The following is an 18,827-nucleotide window of genomic DNA, read 5'->3' as shown; positions in this document are numbered from 1 at the left end:
TGAGGAGATGTTTTAAATCATTTTTTCTTCTAAAACTCTGCCCCCCAGATACTGTAAGGTGGTCAACTCAGGAAAACTCACTGACCTCTGGTCTGAAGGTCACCCTGTCCTGCCTCCCTCTTGCTCACTCAGTCGGTTATGAGCAGCACTGAGCTTTACAGCATGGATTTACCCGGGGTCAGAGATGCGGGGTGGGGAGCGATGCCTCTCTGCCTGGGGGCTCCCTCTGTCGTGAGATCAGGTGATCTTTCATAACAGGCCATCCGGCCTAGGAGGCTTGCTCTCTGTGCCTCTCAGCCACAGGGTGAGGGGGACCCACACATTGCTAGGGAAACTGCCGGGTGCCCTCAGAGATGTCTGTGGCTGCCCACGTGCTGGCAGGGATGCAAATCCTGTGCTTATAAAGTTTTGTAAACTTGGGCTTGGGAAGAAAAATTGTGACTTGGTAGTTTACCTCGCCCTGAGGGGGACAGACTAAGACCGAGTTGGGAGGAGAGGTTACTGAGAACAGAGGAGAATGCAGCAGGGGGCTGCGCGTTCAGAGTGCGAGGTCAGATGTGATGCCTCTGACTAAGGCCCCCTCACTGGGAGCTTGGCAAGCCCAGCTCTCTGCACAGCTGCTGCCTGACAAGCCTGCTGGGATAGGAGGAAGGAATGGGGTCAGAAGAAGGGCTGAAGGAACCAGCAGAGCAAGCTGTTCTGTTCCCACTGCAGGCGGCCCACTCCCCGCCTGTGCCAGGAGCCCTGGTTTCTGGAACAAAGCTCCAATGTGTCTCTGGCTGGGGCAGGAGACTAACCAAGAATGAAACAAGTGTGAGAGACCCTTGGGGGAGTGTGGGCAGAAACGAGTTCTCTGGGGGCACCAAGGAAGAGAGAGTGAGCTCTGGGAGGTACAGAAAAGATGTTTTCAACTTGGAGTCCAACCCCAAGGATTTTATCCTTACTATTTTTAGGACGGCAATAGTGTGTAATGGAAAAAGCCTGGGTTTTAGAGTCAAAATGAGCTGGGATAATTTAATAACTCTATTAACTACTAGCTGTATGATCTTAGGCAAGTCACTTAACCTCTCTGAACCTTACTTTTCTCATCGGGAAAATGGCAACAATAATAAATTAAATAGTGTATGTAAAATGCCTAAGATAAATATGAGTTCCCTATCCCACCTTCTGGAATAATAAAAAATAGCCATGAAAACTCTCAAATAATTACTATTCTTAGGAAAATGAATATCATGGTGAGTAATAGAGCAGACTTCAAAAACTACTTGGTGTAAAACCCAAGCTCCTACACATGCTAGGTTTGTGATTTGGAACATGTTTCTTCAGGTTTCTAAGCTTTGGTGTCTTCATCTGTAAAGGGGGGCTAACACCTAACTCCCAGGGTTAGTGGGACGATTCCACTGAGTCACACACTCGGTAAAGTGCCTGGCAAATAATAAACACATGATTGATATGTCAGCTATTGCTGGTTTGTTGTTGGGCTGCATATTTTTAAAAAGCAACCACCTTTCAGTGATGATGAGGTCCCCTGGATTTATTAGCAATTACTAAGCAATTCATGAATCAGGCAGTGTGCCCCGTAGCAACTAAAAGGGCACTCGGATGGGCTTGTACAAAATACCAGGTTCCCATAGGAAGAAGGGCAGGGGAAGGAATCAGTCAGCAAAAGAAATGGGCCAGGATGTCTTATTTGGTGAAAGGTTTTTACCTCGCAGATTGCCTCTTTCTTCTATAGAAATTACCTCATTGGTCTTGACCAGAAAATCCCAGACAGGTTGATCAAGATTATGTTTCTAAGAGAGTTTGAAACTGCAAATAGATATTTAATCTAGGTTTGGTATCATGGGATTTTAGCACAAGTGACACCATTTTGGGCCTGTGGTTTTCTCTTTAATGGTGGTTTTGGCCCTAGCTGGTTTGGCTCAGTGGATAGATCATGGGCCTGCAGACTGGAGGGTCCTGGGTTCAATTCCAGTCAAAGGCACATGCTCGGGTGGCGGGCTCAATCCTTAGTAGGGGGTGTGCAGGAGGCAGCTGATCAATGATTCTCTCTCATCATTGATGTTCCTATCTCTCCCTCTCCCTTTCTCTCTGAAATCAATAAAAATTAGAAAAAAAATTAGTGGTTTTGCTTGTTGCTTTTCTTATTAAAGTGAAAAATCATAAAGGTACTTTATTGAAGAAACACAAGAGGACTTCTTGGAAATAGGTTGTGCTTGCAGAGAGAGAACTGGAGGGTAAATGTGTTCTCACAGGGTCTCTAAAGAACTCGGCAGTGGGTGTTTGGGATGCCTATAATGTCAGTGAACGAAGATAGTTACTTGTTGTCTGTCTTCTAAACACATATTAATGACTCTGCTTCCACATAACTGCCTCTTAGAAACAACTTCGCCTGTCTTCTATTTGCACCTCCGTATCTGCTCTCCACCCTTTTCCTGCTGTTGTGCCAGGGAAGGCTGCCCTGTCCGATTGTACCAATGGACTCCCTCGCCTCCTTTCTGTCTCCATGGGTTCAGGCAGTGGGAAATATCTGCAGGAGACTGGAGGCCAGAAGATTTCCCCTCCGGTCATTATCCATCCAGTGGATCATTTGTCCTTGGATAGGGTTCTCATCAGCCTGGAGGAACAAGTGACTTGGTTCAAAACCCTGTCATCAAGGCCATGGGGTTGGGAGAGCCAGTGAGCAATAGGAATGTGAGCGGGCTGCATCCTTTGAGCAGGTTTCCTTCTCTTTTCCCAATGGTTAAGAAAAAGAAACGAGGTGGTGTCACCTGCCCCACCTCCCACTCCACAACGAGCCAAAACGTAATTGCAGTTTTCAGCTCCTCCCAGGAATGTGACCTTAAGCCAGTCTGGCTTAGAGTCATCTGCCCTCTAAAGACCCCAACCACCCCTTCCTACGCAAAGGTGACCCTGCCAGAAACAACCCTCTTTTCTTCTGCTAATAACGTCTCCACCCTGCCCAGTGTCTGCCCACAAAAACCTTCCAGTTTGTACAACCTCTTGGGCCACCCTCTGTTTACTAGATGGGATGACACCCAATTCATAAATCTTAAATTTAAAAAAAAATTTTTTTTCCAATTAAGTTGACAAACATTATTATATTTGTTTCAGGTGTATATGAGGTCCCATAGATTTCAATGTACGATATCAATTTTTAAAAGACTCAATGGTTCCTACCTCCTCCCTAAATAAATCCTTCATTAGAACCATTTAGCAGATATTTAAAAGGTTCAACAAAGGCTCTTTGGACACCCTACCCCCCAGCCCATGCCCTTACCCTGCCCTTAACAGAGGACAGTAGGACCGACAAAAGGAAAGAAACAAGTGCCCGGATAAAGCACACACTGCACCAGCGGCCGTTCCTCATGGGACAGAGACAAGCCCTGGGGAGCACTGGGACAGGCAGCAACCCCCCTGCACACAAAGCCTGGCAGGAAAAGAGGGAACCAGATGACCCAGCACTGTCTCTGCCTGGCTCCCCACTCCCACCCGAGTGCTCACCGGAGAGATGTCTTTGGTCTTTGTGTTGGCTAGCAGGAATTTGTACCTTTCTCAAGTGCCAGGCAAATGCCAGTTGGAATTATCACACTTCCTGGGGGGTGCCAACTACATTCAATTAGTGCTCTGGCAGGGCATCCACCCTGCAGGGGTTGCTCTGCTCGCAGACAACAAGGGCCTCACTTCAGCATGGGGCCAGGACCAGGCAGCTAACAAGGCAGGCAGCTCGAAAGCGCAGGGCCAAGCCAGGCCCTTGAAACTTCATGCTTCCTGCACAGCCTGTGCTGGCTGGGGGTGGAAAGATGGTATCCTGGAGAGCGGGTTTAAAAGAGGTCTTATTCCCTCCAGTAACCCAGACACAGAATGATGGCCTTATTAACTCTCGGCGTTTAAAGCTACCTGGTCCACCTTCTTTATGTTTGCTGGAAGATACACACACACACACACACACACACACACACACACACACACGGGGACTTTGCCTTCAAGAGATGACAAAGTATATGGAATTTTTATCATTCAGACCTGGATTCCAGGTGCAGGTGCAAGGACAGAAAATTCTTTAAGTTCTGCAGGCCTTCATTTCCTTATTTATAAAATAAGGGTACCTCGCTGACCTGCCATGAGGATTAGCTGAAATAATGCATGTAAACCTCTTAATGCCAGAGACACTGTAAGCACTCAACAGTGTTTAGCGGTAAATCGATGATCAGGACAAACAAGGCACTGATCACAGAAGCCATAAATCAGTTCCAGAAATACCGGACCCTCTCTCCTTTTTCTCCTTCAGCCCACCTGCCTGTCTCCTGGCCTGAACATGTTCCCTCCTTCCCAGCCTGACCTCCAAACAAAGGTGGGATTTGTGGCTCAGCTGCTCCAGAACCTCAATGGCTCCCTCGCTCTGCTGGCCAGACCTGCCTGCTGCCTCCTCTCCATCACAGCCCTTTGGTTCCAGATAAGCCATAGGGCTTATGAGTCACAAAATAAAAGTGCACTTTGTTTGGCCTGCCTCTGGCTGTGTGACCTTGGGCCCCGTTTGCTCATCTGTGCAAGAGGAGTTTGCACTGCATGACTTCTGGAGCCCTTTCAGCTCCAATGGCCATGACTCTACAGTTTGTGGCTAAAGCCGACTGCAACCCTGCGCCCCACTGGATTTGACGCAGCAGCCATCTGCAGCGCTGTTGTGACTAAGACGTGCGAGAGGCGGAGGAGGAGCTCATGTCCCACCACAAGGCTTCTCGACTCCATGGGGATGTTCCTGACTGCGGAGCCCCGGCAGCCCTGGTAGGATTCAGGATGGAAGAACTCATAACTCTGCCAGGCGGCTGGGAGACTGGGGATAACTGAGCTTCTGTATCACCCCAAATTCCGCGCAAGGGGGAGCCACTGCCTCTGCGTGAACTGAGTCGCCCTGAGGGACTGTGGACGCGAGTGCCACTCCTTTTCTCTTGCTCCCTCCCAGCAGTTTCAGTGACTGGCAGCCAAACAGGAGATAAGAAACCCGCCAGAGGCAGCGGCTCCTTACTAAAGGCCCCGCTTTACAAACCCCTCCAGTCAGCAAGCAGCACCCCCCCCCCACCCCCACCCCCCCCCCCCCCCCCCCCCCCCCCCCCCGCCACCCCGCGCCCCGTCCCTGTGAGGGCCCGGAGGAAGCTGGCTGAGGGGAGGGGAGGGGCGGGGCCTCTTGATGACCGACAGGAAACTCAACACCCGCCCAGCTGGGAACTGGGCCTAGAGATGGGTCTTCTGACAGAGGGAGGGAGCCAGAGGGGGCTGATGGAGGGTTAGGAAGCAGAGAAGAAGCTAGGTGTGAAATAAGATGGCCAAGGGGAAAAGTGCACAAAGGGGATGGGGGTAGATAGGGTCCAGCCGGTTAGCAAAGGCTGTAAGTGACATATTTGCCACTCCTGAGAAATATTACTCAGGCCTCAGGCCCCCCTGGCTTCCCTGGCAGCTGTGAGCCAAGGAGGGGGACCACACTCAGCTGCCAACAGATGCCTGCGATCTTCTGGCCCATGGTGGATGCTTTAGGGTTGGGCCAGGAGCAGGGCTGGCCCACAGAACACAGGGAAGGTCTGTAGCTCCAGCACCTCCAGAGCCACAGGACAGCCCTTGTCTGTGGCTTCTTACCTGGGGATCCCACAGACGTGTGAGGTTTGGATACAGGTAAAACTGAATCCCTTGGGCTGCCCCAGGCAGTGTCACCCCTCGGATTAACAGGACCACCAGCATGAGGTAAGGAAATGTGGCTGTGAAGTACACCACCTGGCCAAGGGGCAGATGAGAGATAAGAAACCTGTGAGTAGGAGAGAGGGGGCTGGAGGCCCAGCAGTGAGACTGGAGGCAGGAGCTCCCCAGCTACAGAAGAGGTCAGAGGAGTTCCCCATCTGCTCCTACCCTCTCACCTCAGTTCCACCTCCCCTACCAAACCTCTCCTCTCCCCCCTCCTGCCTAAACCACTCACCCTCCCCCAACACATACCCAATAAATATTCCTTGAGTGCCTGAATGAACTTAGGCGTTCTCCCAACAGGCATGTTGGAATTATGTCGAGGGATGTCAGGTATGAAAAGATCTGTAACACATGATCCCTGTCCTCACAGAGTTTACAAGCTTTGTGCAACCAGATTAGGAATAAAGCCTTATCAGAGGTCTCCAAGGCAGGAGAGTCTGGAGAACTCAGAATGCCCTTCCAATTCCTACACACCCCCTAGGGCAAAGAGTCCCCCCAGCTTCTCAGGTTGATTTGGAATCATGTTGAGACTAATGATCTTAATGGAATTCCTTTTCCAAAGAAATGTTGAGCTAGGGAGCCATGAACTATGTTCTATTTGCAATATGCCTGCATATGTGGTATATTCCAGGGTCAAATTCTTCTGGAAGTGTCCCCCACCCACCCACCCTCTCTCTCTTCCATTTAATTTCCCCAAAGAGCAGAAGGATTTGGGATTGAACTCAAGAGAGGCATAGAATCAAAGGGCAAGACATACAAATCTTGGTTGGGTCATTCCCTCCCATCCCTGACTAAGCTACAACTTAGGAAACTCTTGGGTAACTGAACCCCCAGTGAAGGCAGGGAGTCCTGGGATGGGAGGGCCAGGAGCTCCCTAACACGGACCTTGCCCGTGGACTTGACCCCCTTCCAGATGCAGAAGTAGCAGATGACCCAGGCAAACAAGAGGCATATGGCTAGTTCCCACCGCAGGGCCCCCAGGTGCTGGATGCCATCAGAGATCTTCAGGACCCGCCTCCTGGGGAGAGAAGGTTGAGCCAGGCTCCACTTTGTTGCCAGCCTCCATTTTGTGGCCCTTGCATCTCAGGCAGTGGAGCCATGCCTCCCAGCTCTTGTCCAAAGGCTTGTCAGCTCTTGTCACCTGAATCCATGAGGCTCTCCTTTGCCCAGAGATGGGGGTAGATAGAAAGTGAGGCAAATATAAACTGCTCCCAGGTAAGTTTGCTCTGGGAGGCTGAGTACCAATTTAACCTAGAGAAGGAGGTGCAAACACATTTTCTCAACCAGGGTTATAGGATGTTTATATATATATATATATATATACATATATATATATATATATATAATATTGATTTTTTTACAGAGAGGAAGAGAGAGAGATAGAGAGTTAGAAACATCGATGAGAGAGAAACATCGATCAGCTGCCTCCTGCACATCCCCCACTGGGGATGTGCCCGCAACCCAGGTACATGCCCTTGACCGGAATCGAACCTGGGACCTTTCAGTCCGCAGGTCGACGCTCTATCCACTGAGCCAAACCGGCTTCAGCAATATATATAGGATGTTTTGATATGAGGAATCGTGCCCTAGATGAATGTCAGTATTGGGGAAGGGAAGATAAGAGACAATGCACATGCAGCTGAAGAGAGGAGGGTAGTTAGGGGTGTGGACACACATGGGTGTGTACTAGCTAACAGGGGGTGAACACGTGGGAGAGGAAAGTCAGGAGAGCTGCAAAATTCTCATCTTTGAAACCTGTTCTGCACTAACCACAAATATGTACACAACAGAAAAAAGCCGCTGATGTGACAGGGCCACCAATGAAGGATATAGAAAATCTTGCCTTGTCGTCCATTGGGAGTCACTAGCAGTGGTTCTCAACCCTCCTAATGCCGCGACCCTTTAATACAGTTCCTCATATTGTGGTGACCCCCAATTTCATTGTTACAAATTGAACATAATTAAAGCATAGTGATTAATCACAAAAACAATATGTAATTATATATGTGTTTTTCCGATGGTCTTAGGCGACCCAGGTTGAGAACCGATACACTACTGGCTGAGCCCATCCCTGTGGCCTTCTTCCAAACACACAGCCCACAGTGGGGGATAAAAAACGGGCCTCACTTACTCCCAGAACTCGATGACAGGAGAGGTGGCATTCTCAGAGGTCACATTCAGGGAGCCATTGGTCCTCTGGAACTCCACACAGTGTTCTACTCATGGGTCCCAGGGAAGGAAGCAAGAGGAAAATCATTTGGGGTGAAATTTCAGGAGAATGGAAGTGAAGTATCTGGAAGGAACTGGGCTGACCTTGTCCATACAAAACATCCTTAAACACGTAACCTCGACAAGCCCACACCACCCTCTCCCACATGCTTTTACTTGTCAGTTTCTAAATGTTTGGGTGCATATTCTTACTAAAGCGTGATCAGGTGGCATCAGGAAAGACACGCTTCAAAGTACACAAACATTCCCAGGTAAGTGTTGTGTGTAAAGTCATAACCTTTGAAGAATACTAAGAAGGCTTCTAGGGACGTAACGCACCCAAGTCGCTGAAGAGCATGGAGACAGGTGCAAGAAAGCTCTGGCTGGAACCCCGGCCCTCTCTCCAAGCCTCACATCCCTCATCTCCTAAATGACATGAGAACATCCCTTTGTAGGACCGACAGGGACTCAAATGAAAACATGTCTGTAAAGTACTCAATAAGCAGTAGCTCTTAGTTATTTGTCCATAATTTTGGAGTTTCACAAAGCATGTCGACAGTATTTTTTCTATTTTGTTAGTACGGTAATCTTCAAAAATATTAAGACAGATAGTGTTTTCCCCATCGTACACATGAAGAAAGGGAGTCCGCTTAGAAATGGCCTGTCTTAGCTTGTAAGTGACTGAGGGCTAGAATCCAGCCCAGTGAGCTGTGTATGTTCTATCTTCAAAATACCTAGAATCTGACCTTTCTCATTATCACCACTGCCACCACCCTGCCGCAGATCACCACCATCTCATGCCTCCCCACTCCTGTGCTCTTGCCTCCCTAGTCAAATCTCCATACAGCAGTCAGAGTGACATTGTTAAAATGTAAGTCACGTTTTATGTCACACCCTAGTTTAAAACTCTCCAACAGGTTTCCTATCCCACTCAGAGAAAAAAGCCAAAACCCCTACACTCACCTCCAAGGCCCTATTTAATCTATCCATCACCTCTGGCCTCACCTCCCACTGCTGCTACTCATCTTCCCCAGCTACACCACCCCTGTTGCTCCCTGGGTGCTATTGGCACTGGTGCCCCAGGGCCTTTGACTAGGAGTCCTTGCCACCTCATGTCTGTCTGCTGTTGTCTCAGTGTCTCACTCCCCATCCTCCTTGGAGCATTACTCCTGTCATCTTCTCCGTAAAGCCTTCACTGATGACCCATTTAAAATTACACCCCCACCCCTAAAATTTCTAAAACCTCCTCCCTGTTTTATTTTTCTCCACAGGCCTTCTCACATGATAACTATTATTTCTCATTTATTTTGTGTATGGTCTGTCTGTCTCCTGTCACTAGGATGACAATTCCATGCAGGCAGGGACCTTCTTTTTTACATGTTACCACATCCTCGGTTCTTAGAACAGAGTTGGAGCTCAATAATATCTGTTGGATGGCAATGCCAGTCGGCACTGTTTTTACTAGACATGTCACTTTCCTCGAAGCTTCAGCACACCAAGCATTTCACCGCGGCCGGTCAGGCCATCCTGCACTATTCAAGATGCCCGGCTCAGAGTAAAACCAGACTCACTAGGAGAAATGTCCAAAATGTCAGGGAGCAAGAGACTTGGGTGTTGCATTTGCCTCAGAATTGTCTCAGAGAGACCCCACCCCCAATCAAACTAAAGGCAGGTCTAAAGCAAAAGTCCTAGGCCACCAAAGAGTCACACAATTTTACAAGAGGAACTCCACTGAGATCTCGATAAAGTCACCATCTGACAAGCTGGTTGTCAAGGGTATTTCAGTGCACATAGATGGAAGGGAGGAAGGAAAGAAGGCAGGAAGGAAGGTAGGAGAGGGAGGGAGGGAAGGAGGGAGGGAGGGAGGGAAGGAGGGAGGGAGGGAAAATATATCACATAAAGAAAATATTAGAATATAACATATTTTTAAAACTTGATTCATTCAACAAATATTTTAGTGCTTGTAATGTAGCCAGCACTGTGATAGGCACAAAGGCCATAGAGATAAAGACATCTTTTCTGCCTTCAAGCTCTTGCTGACCTTTGGGAAAACCAGACCAACAAACAGATGAAAAGCATGTAGGAGCCACAGCAGGGCCAGGGGTCAGTGCAGGTACTGCCAAGAACCTAATGCACCTGAGGGTGGCAGGGGAAGTACCTCCAAGATTTGACTTTTCACTCAAAATTAGTGGAATGGAGGGGGTGGCAGAGCTCGGCCAGGGAATACCTGAAAAGGGAGCATAAGGTTTGAGGGCAAGAGGGGCCTTGAACACGATGCCAACCATTGCAGAAATGCACCTCCCTGGCCAGTAACTGATTCAAACTCCAGTTCAGAGCTGAGTAATTTACCTGAACCAGAAAAATTAGTAGGAGCACAGCTAGGGCCTCACTGACAGGCCCTGAGAGGTATCCGGGCAATGAGTGCAACGGGACACGTCCAGTAAGCTCTTCATCTGCGCTAGCCAAAGGGCAGCCCCTAGCCACAGGTGGCTCTTTACATTTAAATGATTAAAGTTAAATAAACATTTTAAAAATTCAGTTCTTCACACACATGAGCCACATTTCAAGTACTCGATAATCACATGCTGGCTACCATCCCAGACAGTACCTCATCACAAAGTTCTTTTGGATAGCACTACCCTAGGTATTTTTAAGTTTTCATTACTTTCAATTCATTAGACTTAGTAGTTCTAATGCCACAGGTGGCTCTTGTAGTCTTGCAGGCACAAGAGAAAATTTATTGCTATTATAAATTGTATTGATGACATACAAAACAGCTCCTTCCCTGGTTAAAGCCAGGTGAATTGCGAGTTGGAAAGACCTAAAACAGTATCAGAGAGAAGGCATGAGAAACAAGAAAATGTACAAACAATATATACAGATACCAAACTAACAATATTTCAAACTGGAATAAATAAATACTAGTAGCTAAACTACATAAATAGTTCTATTTGCATACATGAATTCATAATACATTAATTGAATACATTTGGCCTCTGATGCTGGTGAAATCTCACTCTTATCTTTGGTATTCACTTCCCAGATTTCTAGTGAGTCCCAAATTATGGCTTGGAATTGGATTGCCTGGAATAAGGGGACCGTCTCACTCCTGGTTCATGTGGCAGAGCAGCTGGAGGAAATGGATTCGGAGATGACCTTACCTGTATTCCACTCATGGCGGCAGCTTCCCCAGGGAAGGTCGATGGTGAAGCTGCTAAAGAGGTAGAAGAGGGCCCAGGCCAGGACAATGATGTAGTAGGCATTGAGGAGGACGAGGATCATCTGGGAGGCATAGCCGATGCCTGGAGGGAAAGGGGCAGAATTGAGCCAGGGACAGTGGACAGATTTCTCACACACTGCCCACCGCTGCTTAGCAGAGGGTTTGGGCTCCACTGTCAGTGTCCTAAAACAAGAAGTGCTAGATATAAGCATAACCAATGGACACAGACACCAGGGGGGTGAGGGCATGAATGGGAGGGGGGGTGCAAAGTGGGGATAAGGACACATATGTAATACCTTAATAAAGAAAGAAGAAGAAGAAGAAGAAGAAGAAGAAGAAGAAGAAGAAGGAGGAGGAGGAGGAGGAGGAGGAGGAGGAGGAGGAGGAGGAGGAGGAGGAGGAGAAGGAGAAGGAGAAGAAGTAGTAGTAGTGCTGGAGCCGTGGCTCCCAGCTCTCCTCTCCCTCCCCAGCAGGCAGGAGTGTGCTGCTCACTCCAACAGCCCTGGTCTGAAGGGGACCTTTCTCCCAGACTCTGCTGCCCTGCCTTGGCTTCCTGTGCACTGACATCTCTATTAGGTTCTGAAAGTTCACCAAGTCAAGGTTATTTTGTAAACGTGTAGACCAACTCCAAGATTCCAATAGTTAATGTTCCCCAGAATTAGTCTGATATATTTCTGAAATATAAAAGCATCTGTTAAGAGCAGGAACAGATAATTTTCATAGGAGAAAATACAAATAGATCCTCCCTAATAATTGCAGGTGTGCAAAATCAAACAAGACTGAGGTACCATTCTGCAACTACAGCCAGGGTGAAATTTTTTACAAATGATATAGCTCAATAATTTCCAAACTTGTCTGCATATTAGAATTACCTGGAGATACTTTAAAAATTCCAAAGCCTGGACCAGACCCCAGACAAATTAAATCATAATCTGGGGGTGTGGTACAGGATGTTTTGAAGGTCCCCAGGTGGTTCCAATATGTGGAGGAGTTTAGGAAGCACACATAATTCAGAGTTATTAAAAATAGAGGGGAAAGATGCTTACTCATGTCTATCCACACTGTAAATCAGTATAACACTTCCACAGGACAATTTAATAAGCCAGATTAAGAGACATCAGTTTGATCGTCCATTTGATCCAGTGATCCTAATCCTGCAAATTTATGCCAAAGAAATAATTCCCCAAAAAGGGGGTGGGAGAAATCTATGTCAACAAATACACATGATAGCAGAACTTAACAATTTTATAAGTAATTGAAAATAAGAAAAAGCCCAAAACAAAGAACTGTTAAGTAAATTATAATATATCTACTTGCTGGAAATTTATAGAATCATTAAATGTTGTATATAAAATAGAAAATAAACTGACTGTAGAACAGAGCTATAAACTGTGCGTATTCCATGTTAATAGATATGTAAACTCTATGTAGACAAAAATAAATACCCACCCCCCCAAACTGGAAACAATCCAAATATTCTTCAATGGGTGAATGGTTAAACTGTGATATATCCATACCATGGAATACTACTCAACAATGAAAAAGAATCAACTATTGATAAAAGAACAAGCTAGATGAATCTCAAGGGCATCATGCTGAGTGAAAAAGCCAATCTCAAGAGGTTATATTTTGTATGTTTCCATCTATACAGCATTCTCAAATTAGTGACAGCAAATTAGTGGTTGCTTGAGGTTGGGGGCAGGGCGGTGGGGTAATGTGATTATAGAGATGCACAACAGATCTTTGTGGCAATAGAACAGTTCTGTATCTTGATTGTGGTGGTGGTTACACAAAGCTGCACACCAGAGTGATAAAATTACAGAGAATTATACAAATGAGTGCAAGGAAAACTGGTGAAATCTGAATAAGGTGGATAGTACCAATGTCAATTTCCAGTTTGTGATATTGTTCTATAGTTATGCAACACTAGAGGCCTAGTGCATGGATTCGTGCACCGGTGGGGTCCCTCGGCCTGGCCTGCGGGGACCAGGCAGAAACCAGCAGTCTGACATCCCCCGAGGGGTCCCGGATTGCGAGAGGGCACAGGCCAGGCTGAGGGACACAGCCTGATCCCCACAGGCCAGGCTGAGGGACCCCACTGGTGCACGAATCCGTGCACTAGGCTTCTAGTATGCATGTAAGATCTTTGGTTAATCTCTTCCCATCCTCCCCCCTTCCCCCTTTCCCCTTCTCTCTGAGATTCATCAGGCTGTTCCATGTTTCCATGCCTGTGTGTTGAGCATCTGCCCCCTGGTGGTCAGTGCACATCATAGCTACTGGTTGAACGGTCAAACAGTCAAATGGTCACTTAGGCTTTTATATATATATAGATATTACCATTGAGGAAAACTGCATGAAGTGTACAGACGACCTTTCTGTACTATATTCTTGCAACTTTCTGTGAATATATAATTATTTCAAAATAGAAACTTACGAAAATCCTACATAAAAAGAAATATTGAAATAAAACACCCTAAATTTTAAATAGCTGTTGTGTCAAGATGGTAGACTTATTATATTTTCCTATTTAAAATTCTCTTTTAAAATGTTTTATAATTGATTACATATATTTTGAAAATATAAAATAATTGTCACATATACTAGTATATATTTAAAATATATAACTAAAATAGCTTTGCACTCTACTTATTTAACCTAAAGCCTTTATCACATCCTCATCACTATCTTCTCTATAGCTCAGTACTGGACCCATAAATGGAGGGTTTAACATAACGACACAGAATCTTATCTCAATCAGCATGGCTGCTAAGCCACTCAGTCATTTCAAATAGGTTTACTATCCCCAATGCAGATACCCCGGAGTCATAACACAGCTACTCACCCTCAAAGATGGGGCAGATCTTCCTCCAAGCTGTGATGCCTCCTTGGCTAGTGTACTGGCCCAGTGCTGTCTCCAAAAGGAAGATAGGAATGCCACAGGTGAAGAGGAAGATGAGGTAGGGGATGAAAAAAGCACCTGTGGGTGGGAAACAGGCTGTCCATTACCTAGCACTAGCCTCCTCATGGTCCACATTCATCTTTTCCAATTTCCACCCCATACTGCCCATCAGAATCCCAGGGTAGGGGGTCATGAAACACTGCAGGGGGCATCTGTCCAGGTGTCTGGAACCATAGCAGAGATCTAGAGTCACCAAGTTATCTAGAATCTAGTCAGTCTGTTTTTCACTTTGAAGTTTCAATCTATTACCTACCAAGCTTTGCTCCCTGATGAACATCAATTATTGCCTAAATAACACATAACCTGTGGCAATAACAAGGGGTTCACTGAATGATGGATGTCCAGGAGCATTAATACAGCCCAGGGACTTTAATTATTTTCAAGAAAATGATTGCCCTTAGAGTTAAATAGGAACTTTAAGGGGGCTGAAATCACATTTCGCTTTAGTAACCCTTTCTGCTTTTGTTTTCATAATCATTACATGAGAGAAGTCTACTGATGCTAGAAGTGCTAACATTTTCTCCACCAGGGACCTTTATCGTGTGGCAAAGTAGACAGGAGAGTTCATAGAGTACCAGAGAGGAGAGACCAGCACAGAGCAGGAGATCCAAATATCTGCAGAGGGTCCCCTTCTAGCTTTCAGCTGAGTACTGGTCAGCACTTATGTGTGAGGAAACCACCCAAGGTGAAGGGGGAAAAACATTCAATGCCCTTGAGATTGTGGTGCTCACATGGGGCTTGGAAGAGTGACTGTTCCCACCAGCCACACTGGATAATCTCAGGACTCAAGGGCATTGGGAAGAGAAGGCATTTTCTCAGTTGTGGGCATAATTAGTCCTAGATTGAGCATGACTCTAGTTCTGCCTAACAAATCTTAAAAGCAAAACCCAAAGGATCAAATAACTTCACTGATCCAGGAAAAAGCTCAAGAATATTTATAGAAATACAAAAATACTCAGCAACCAGTAAGGCAAACACCAGGTCTGACATCCAAGCAAAAATTACCAGGAAAATATTACTCATAATTAGTAGATAGATCAATCAATTGAAGCCAACCCATGACTTGCACAGATGTTAGAATAAGTAGATGAGGACATTAAGATACCATAGTTATTATAATTGTGTTCCATGTGCTCAAAAAGAGAATAAAGATATTGAAAGATCCAAATCAAACTTCTAGAAATAAACCTCAAAATGCATGAGATGAAAAATACAATAGCCCTAGTCAGTGTTGCTAAGTGGTTAGTGTGTCATCCTGTGCACAGAAGGATCACAGGTTCTATTCCCAGTTAGGGTACAAACCCAGGTTGCAGGTTGGATCCCTGGTGGGGGCGCATGTGTGAGGCAACTGATCGATATTTCTCTCTTTCCCTCTCCCTCTGCCTTCTTCTCTCTCTCAAATCAATAAAAACATGTCCTCAGGTGAGGATTTTTTAAAAAGAAGAAAAATACAATGGATAGGATTAATGGGAGATTAGACATAGCAGATCTTGACCCACAGAAGAAATTATCCAAAATAAAACACAGAGAAAAAAGAGAATTAAAACAAACAAACAAACAGGTGTCAGTGAACTGTGGGATAACTTTAAGCAGCCTACTATACTTATAATTGAAGCTCTGAAGGAGACAAAAGAGAGGGGCCAAAATTTTTTGAAGAAATAATGGTTGAAACTTTTGCAAATGTGATGAAAATTATAAATCCACAGATCCAAGAAGCTCATTGAGCCCCTAAATAAGAAATGTGAACATGGGACATTGTAGTCAAATTATTTAAACCAGCGATTAAGAGTTTTTAACAAGAAATGTTAAAAGGAACCAAAAGGGTGGGAGGACATATGCACAGAAGAACAAAGATAAGGAAGACAACCTATTTCTCATTGGAAGCAATGCAAGTGAGAAGGTAGTGATGAGGGAGCACATTTGTTAAAGTTTCTAAAGGAAACACAATTGTCAAGTTAGAATTCTATACCCAATAAATATACTGTTCAAAAGGTGAAATGAAACAAATGCTTCCTAAGACATGCAAAACCAGAAAGACTCCATCATCAGTAAGCAGATCTGCACTAGAAGAAATGTTAAAGAAAGTCCTTCAGGCAGTGGGAAACGATGCCACAGAGAAATATGAATCTACACAAAGGAATGATGAATATTAGAAATGCTAAGTATATACATAGGTAAATATATAAGAACTTTTTGCTATTATTCAAATCTATTTGATTAAACAAAAATAATAACAACATAATGGGGAGTTTATAACATATGAAAAAGTAAAGTGTATAACAACAAGAGCACAAAGGTCAGGAGAGAAATGGAAGTGTATTATTGTGAGATTCTTATTTGTAAAGTGGTATATTGTTGGAAGGTAAACTGTGATAAGTTAAAGATGCATATTACAAAACCTAAAGCAATCACGAAACTAACACAACAAAGAGTGATAGCTAATAAGCCAACAAGGAAGAAAGTTGACAATAGAATAATAAAAATATCTAATTAATCTAAAATAGCAATTTTCAACCAGTGTGCCACAAGAATGTTTAAAACATGCAATACCTGGCTATTTAGTCGGGGCACTGACCTCTTTCCCCTTAGGTTGTCAAATAAAAAAATGACAACAATAGCCATCTGATGTGAGTAAGTCAACAGTATATTTATTTTGTCAGATCAACCAAAAATATATTTTTTAAAAATAATTTTTATTGATTTTCAGAGAGGAAGGGAGAGGGAGAGAGAGATAGAAACATCAATGATGAGAGAGAATCATTGATCATCTGCCTCCTGCATGCCCCCCACTGGGGATCAAGCCCACAACCCGGGCATGTGCCCTTGACTAGAATTGAACCCAAGACCCTTCAGTCCATAGGCCAATGCTCTAGTCACCAAGCCAAACCAGCTAGGGCAAAAAATATATTTTTTTAGTGTGCTGCAGAAATCTTAGTAATTAGTTTATGTCCACCATGACATGACAAAGGTTGAAAATCACTGATCAAAAAGAAGGCAGAAAGAGAGGGAAAGGGAAAGAAAGGACTAATAGAACAAATAGAAAACAAATAGTAAAATGATAAATTTAAACTTAGCTAACAAATTGGTAATTACAAAATAGTTATGGGGATGCAATGCATAGCATAGGGAAAACAGTCAATAATATTGTAATAACTGTGTATGGTGCCAGGTGGGCACTAAAATTATCAGGGAATCACTTGATAATTTGTTTAACCACTATACTTTAAACCTGGAACTAAAATAAAATACTATTGAGTGTAAACTGTAATTGAAAAAAATAAAATGTTTAAAAATTTAAACTTAACTATATGGATAACTGCATTTATTTTTATTTTATTTTTTTATTTGGAAGGGAGGGAGAAAGAGAAACATTGACATGAGAGAGAGACACTGATTGATTGCCAGTGGAATCAAACCTGGGACCCTTCAGTCCATGGAATGATGCTCTATCCACTAAGCCAAACTGGCCAGAGCTGGATAAGTGCATTTAAATGTAAGTAGTCTAAATATCCAAAATAAATGGTAGAGATTGTCAGATTGTTTTTTTAAAAATCCTATATAATAAGAGAGCATTATGCTAAGTGAAATAAGCCAGTCAGAGAAAGATAAATACCACATGATCTCACTCATTTGTGGAATATAGAGAACAGCATAGAGTGATGAATAGAGACAGATCCAAAGACAGAGAAACAGTGATCAGATTATCAATCCCCAAAGGGAAAGTAGGGGAGGGAGGGAGTAAGGGGAAGAGATCAACCAAAGGACTTATATGCATGCATATAAGCCAAACAAATGGACACTGACAACAGGGGAATGAGAGCATGGGGGGGGGTGGGGGGGGGGGGCGGTGCGCGCGGGGAGGTTGGGGGTTAATGGGAAATGAGGACACATTTGTAATACCTTAACCAATAAAAAATTTTTAAAAATTAAAAAAATAATAAATAAAAGCATTACTCAAAAAAAAAAAACCCTATATAATAAAAGCCTAATATGCTAAGTGTCCAACCATTACTTCAACCAGTCACTATGATGCACACTGACCAGCAGGGGGCAGACGCTCTGACTGGTAGGTTAGCTTGCTGCTGAGGTCCAGCTGACCAGGACTGGGTGATACGGGCCAGACACACCCTGGACGAATCCATCCACTAGGCCGGTTTTGGCCTGATCCCCACAGGGGGCCGAGGGACCCCACCAGTGCACAAATCCATGCATTGGGCCTCTAGTAAATCTACACTAATAAAAGACAAACATGCAAATTGACCATACCTTCACTACGCCTTAAGCCACGCCCACCAGCCAATCAGAGCAACTATATGCAAATTAACCCAACCAAGATGGCGGCTGGCAGCCACAGAGCTGGAGCAAGCAGGAGGCTTGGTTGCTCCAGTGATGGAGGAAGCCAAGCTTCCCGCCTGCCACGGCCGGCTCTGAGCTCCACTCAAGGCAACAAAGTTTCAATTATAGAAGATAAATAAACCCCAGATACCTGCTTTCAGCCGGCCATGGCCATGGAGCTGGAGCGAGCAGGAGGCTTGGGTTGCCCCTGGCGATGGAGGAAGCCAAGCTTCCCGCCTGCCCTGGCCAGCTCTGAGCTCCACTCAAGGCTACCAAGTTTCAATTATAGAAGGTAAATAAATCCCAGAATAAAAAAGAAAAAGAAAAAAAGGAGAGGCTGGGAGCTTCCATTGCCGAGGGGCTTGGCCAGCC

General features: G+C 45.0%; 1 protein-coding gene across 3 annotated transcripts in view; it reads right to left on the bottom strand.

Annotated features, from left to right (window-relative positions):
• The window catches only part of SLC6A13 (solute carrier family 6 member 13), a 55,905-nt gene that overhangs the window by 9,290 nt on the left and 27,788 nt on the right, over nt 1-18,827 (bottom strand). For all 3 annotated transcript variants that reach the window (XM_070407557.1, XM_070407556.1, XM_070407558.1), the window contains exons 3-7: nt 14,004-14,138; nt 11,103-11,243; nt 7,865-7,949; nt 6,619-6,751; nt 5,632-5,766 (exon numbers count right to left, since the gene is read on the bottom strand). In XM_070407557.1, coding sequence (XP_070263658.1) covers nt 5,632-5,766; nt 6,619-6,751; nt 7,865-7,949; nt 11,103-11,243; nt 14,004-14,138 — 629 coding nt within the window. The remainder of the gene's footprint in view (nt 1-5,631; nt 5,767-6,618; nt 6,752-7,864; nt 7,950-11,102; nt 11,244-14,003; nt 14,139-18,827) is intronic.

This window comes from Myotis yumanensis, unplaced genomic scaffold (genome assembly GCF_028538775.1).
Source record: "Myotis yumanensis isolate MYYU_CA2020_CCGP unplaced genomic scaffold, mMyoYum1.0.hap1 SCAF_3, whole genome shotgun sequence".
In the NCBI taxonomy this organism is placed as follows: Eukaryota; Metazoa; Chordata; class Mammalia; order Chiroptera; family Vespertilionidae; genus Myotis; species Myotis yumanensis.
The sequence above is the reverse complement of the archived record's forward strand: the minus strand, read 5'-3'. Positions and strand labels throughout refer to the sequence as shown.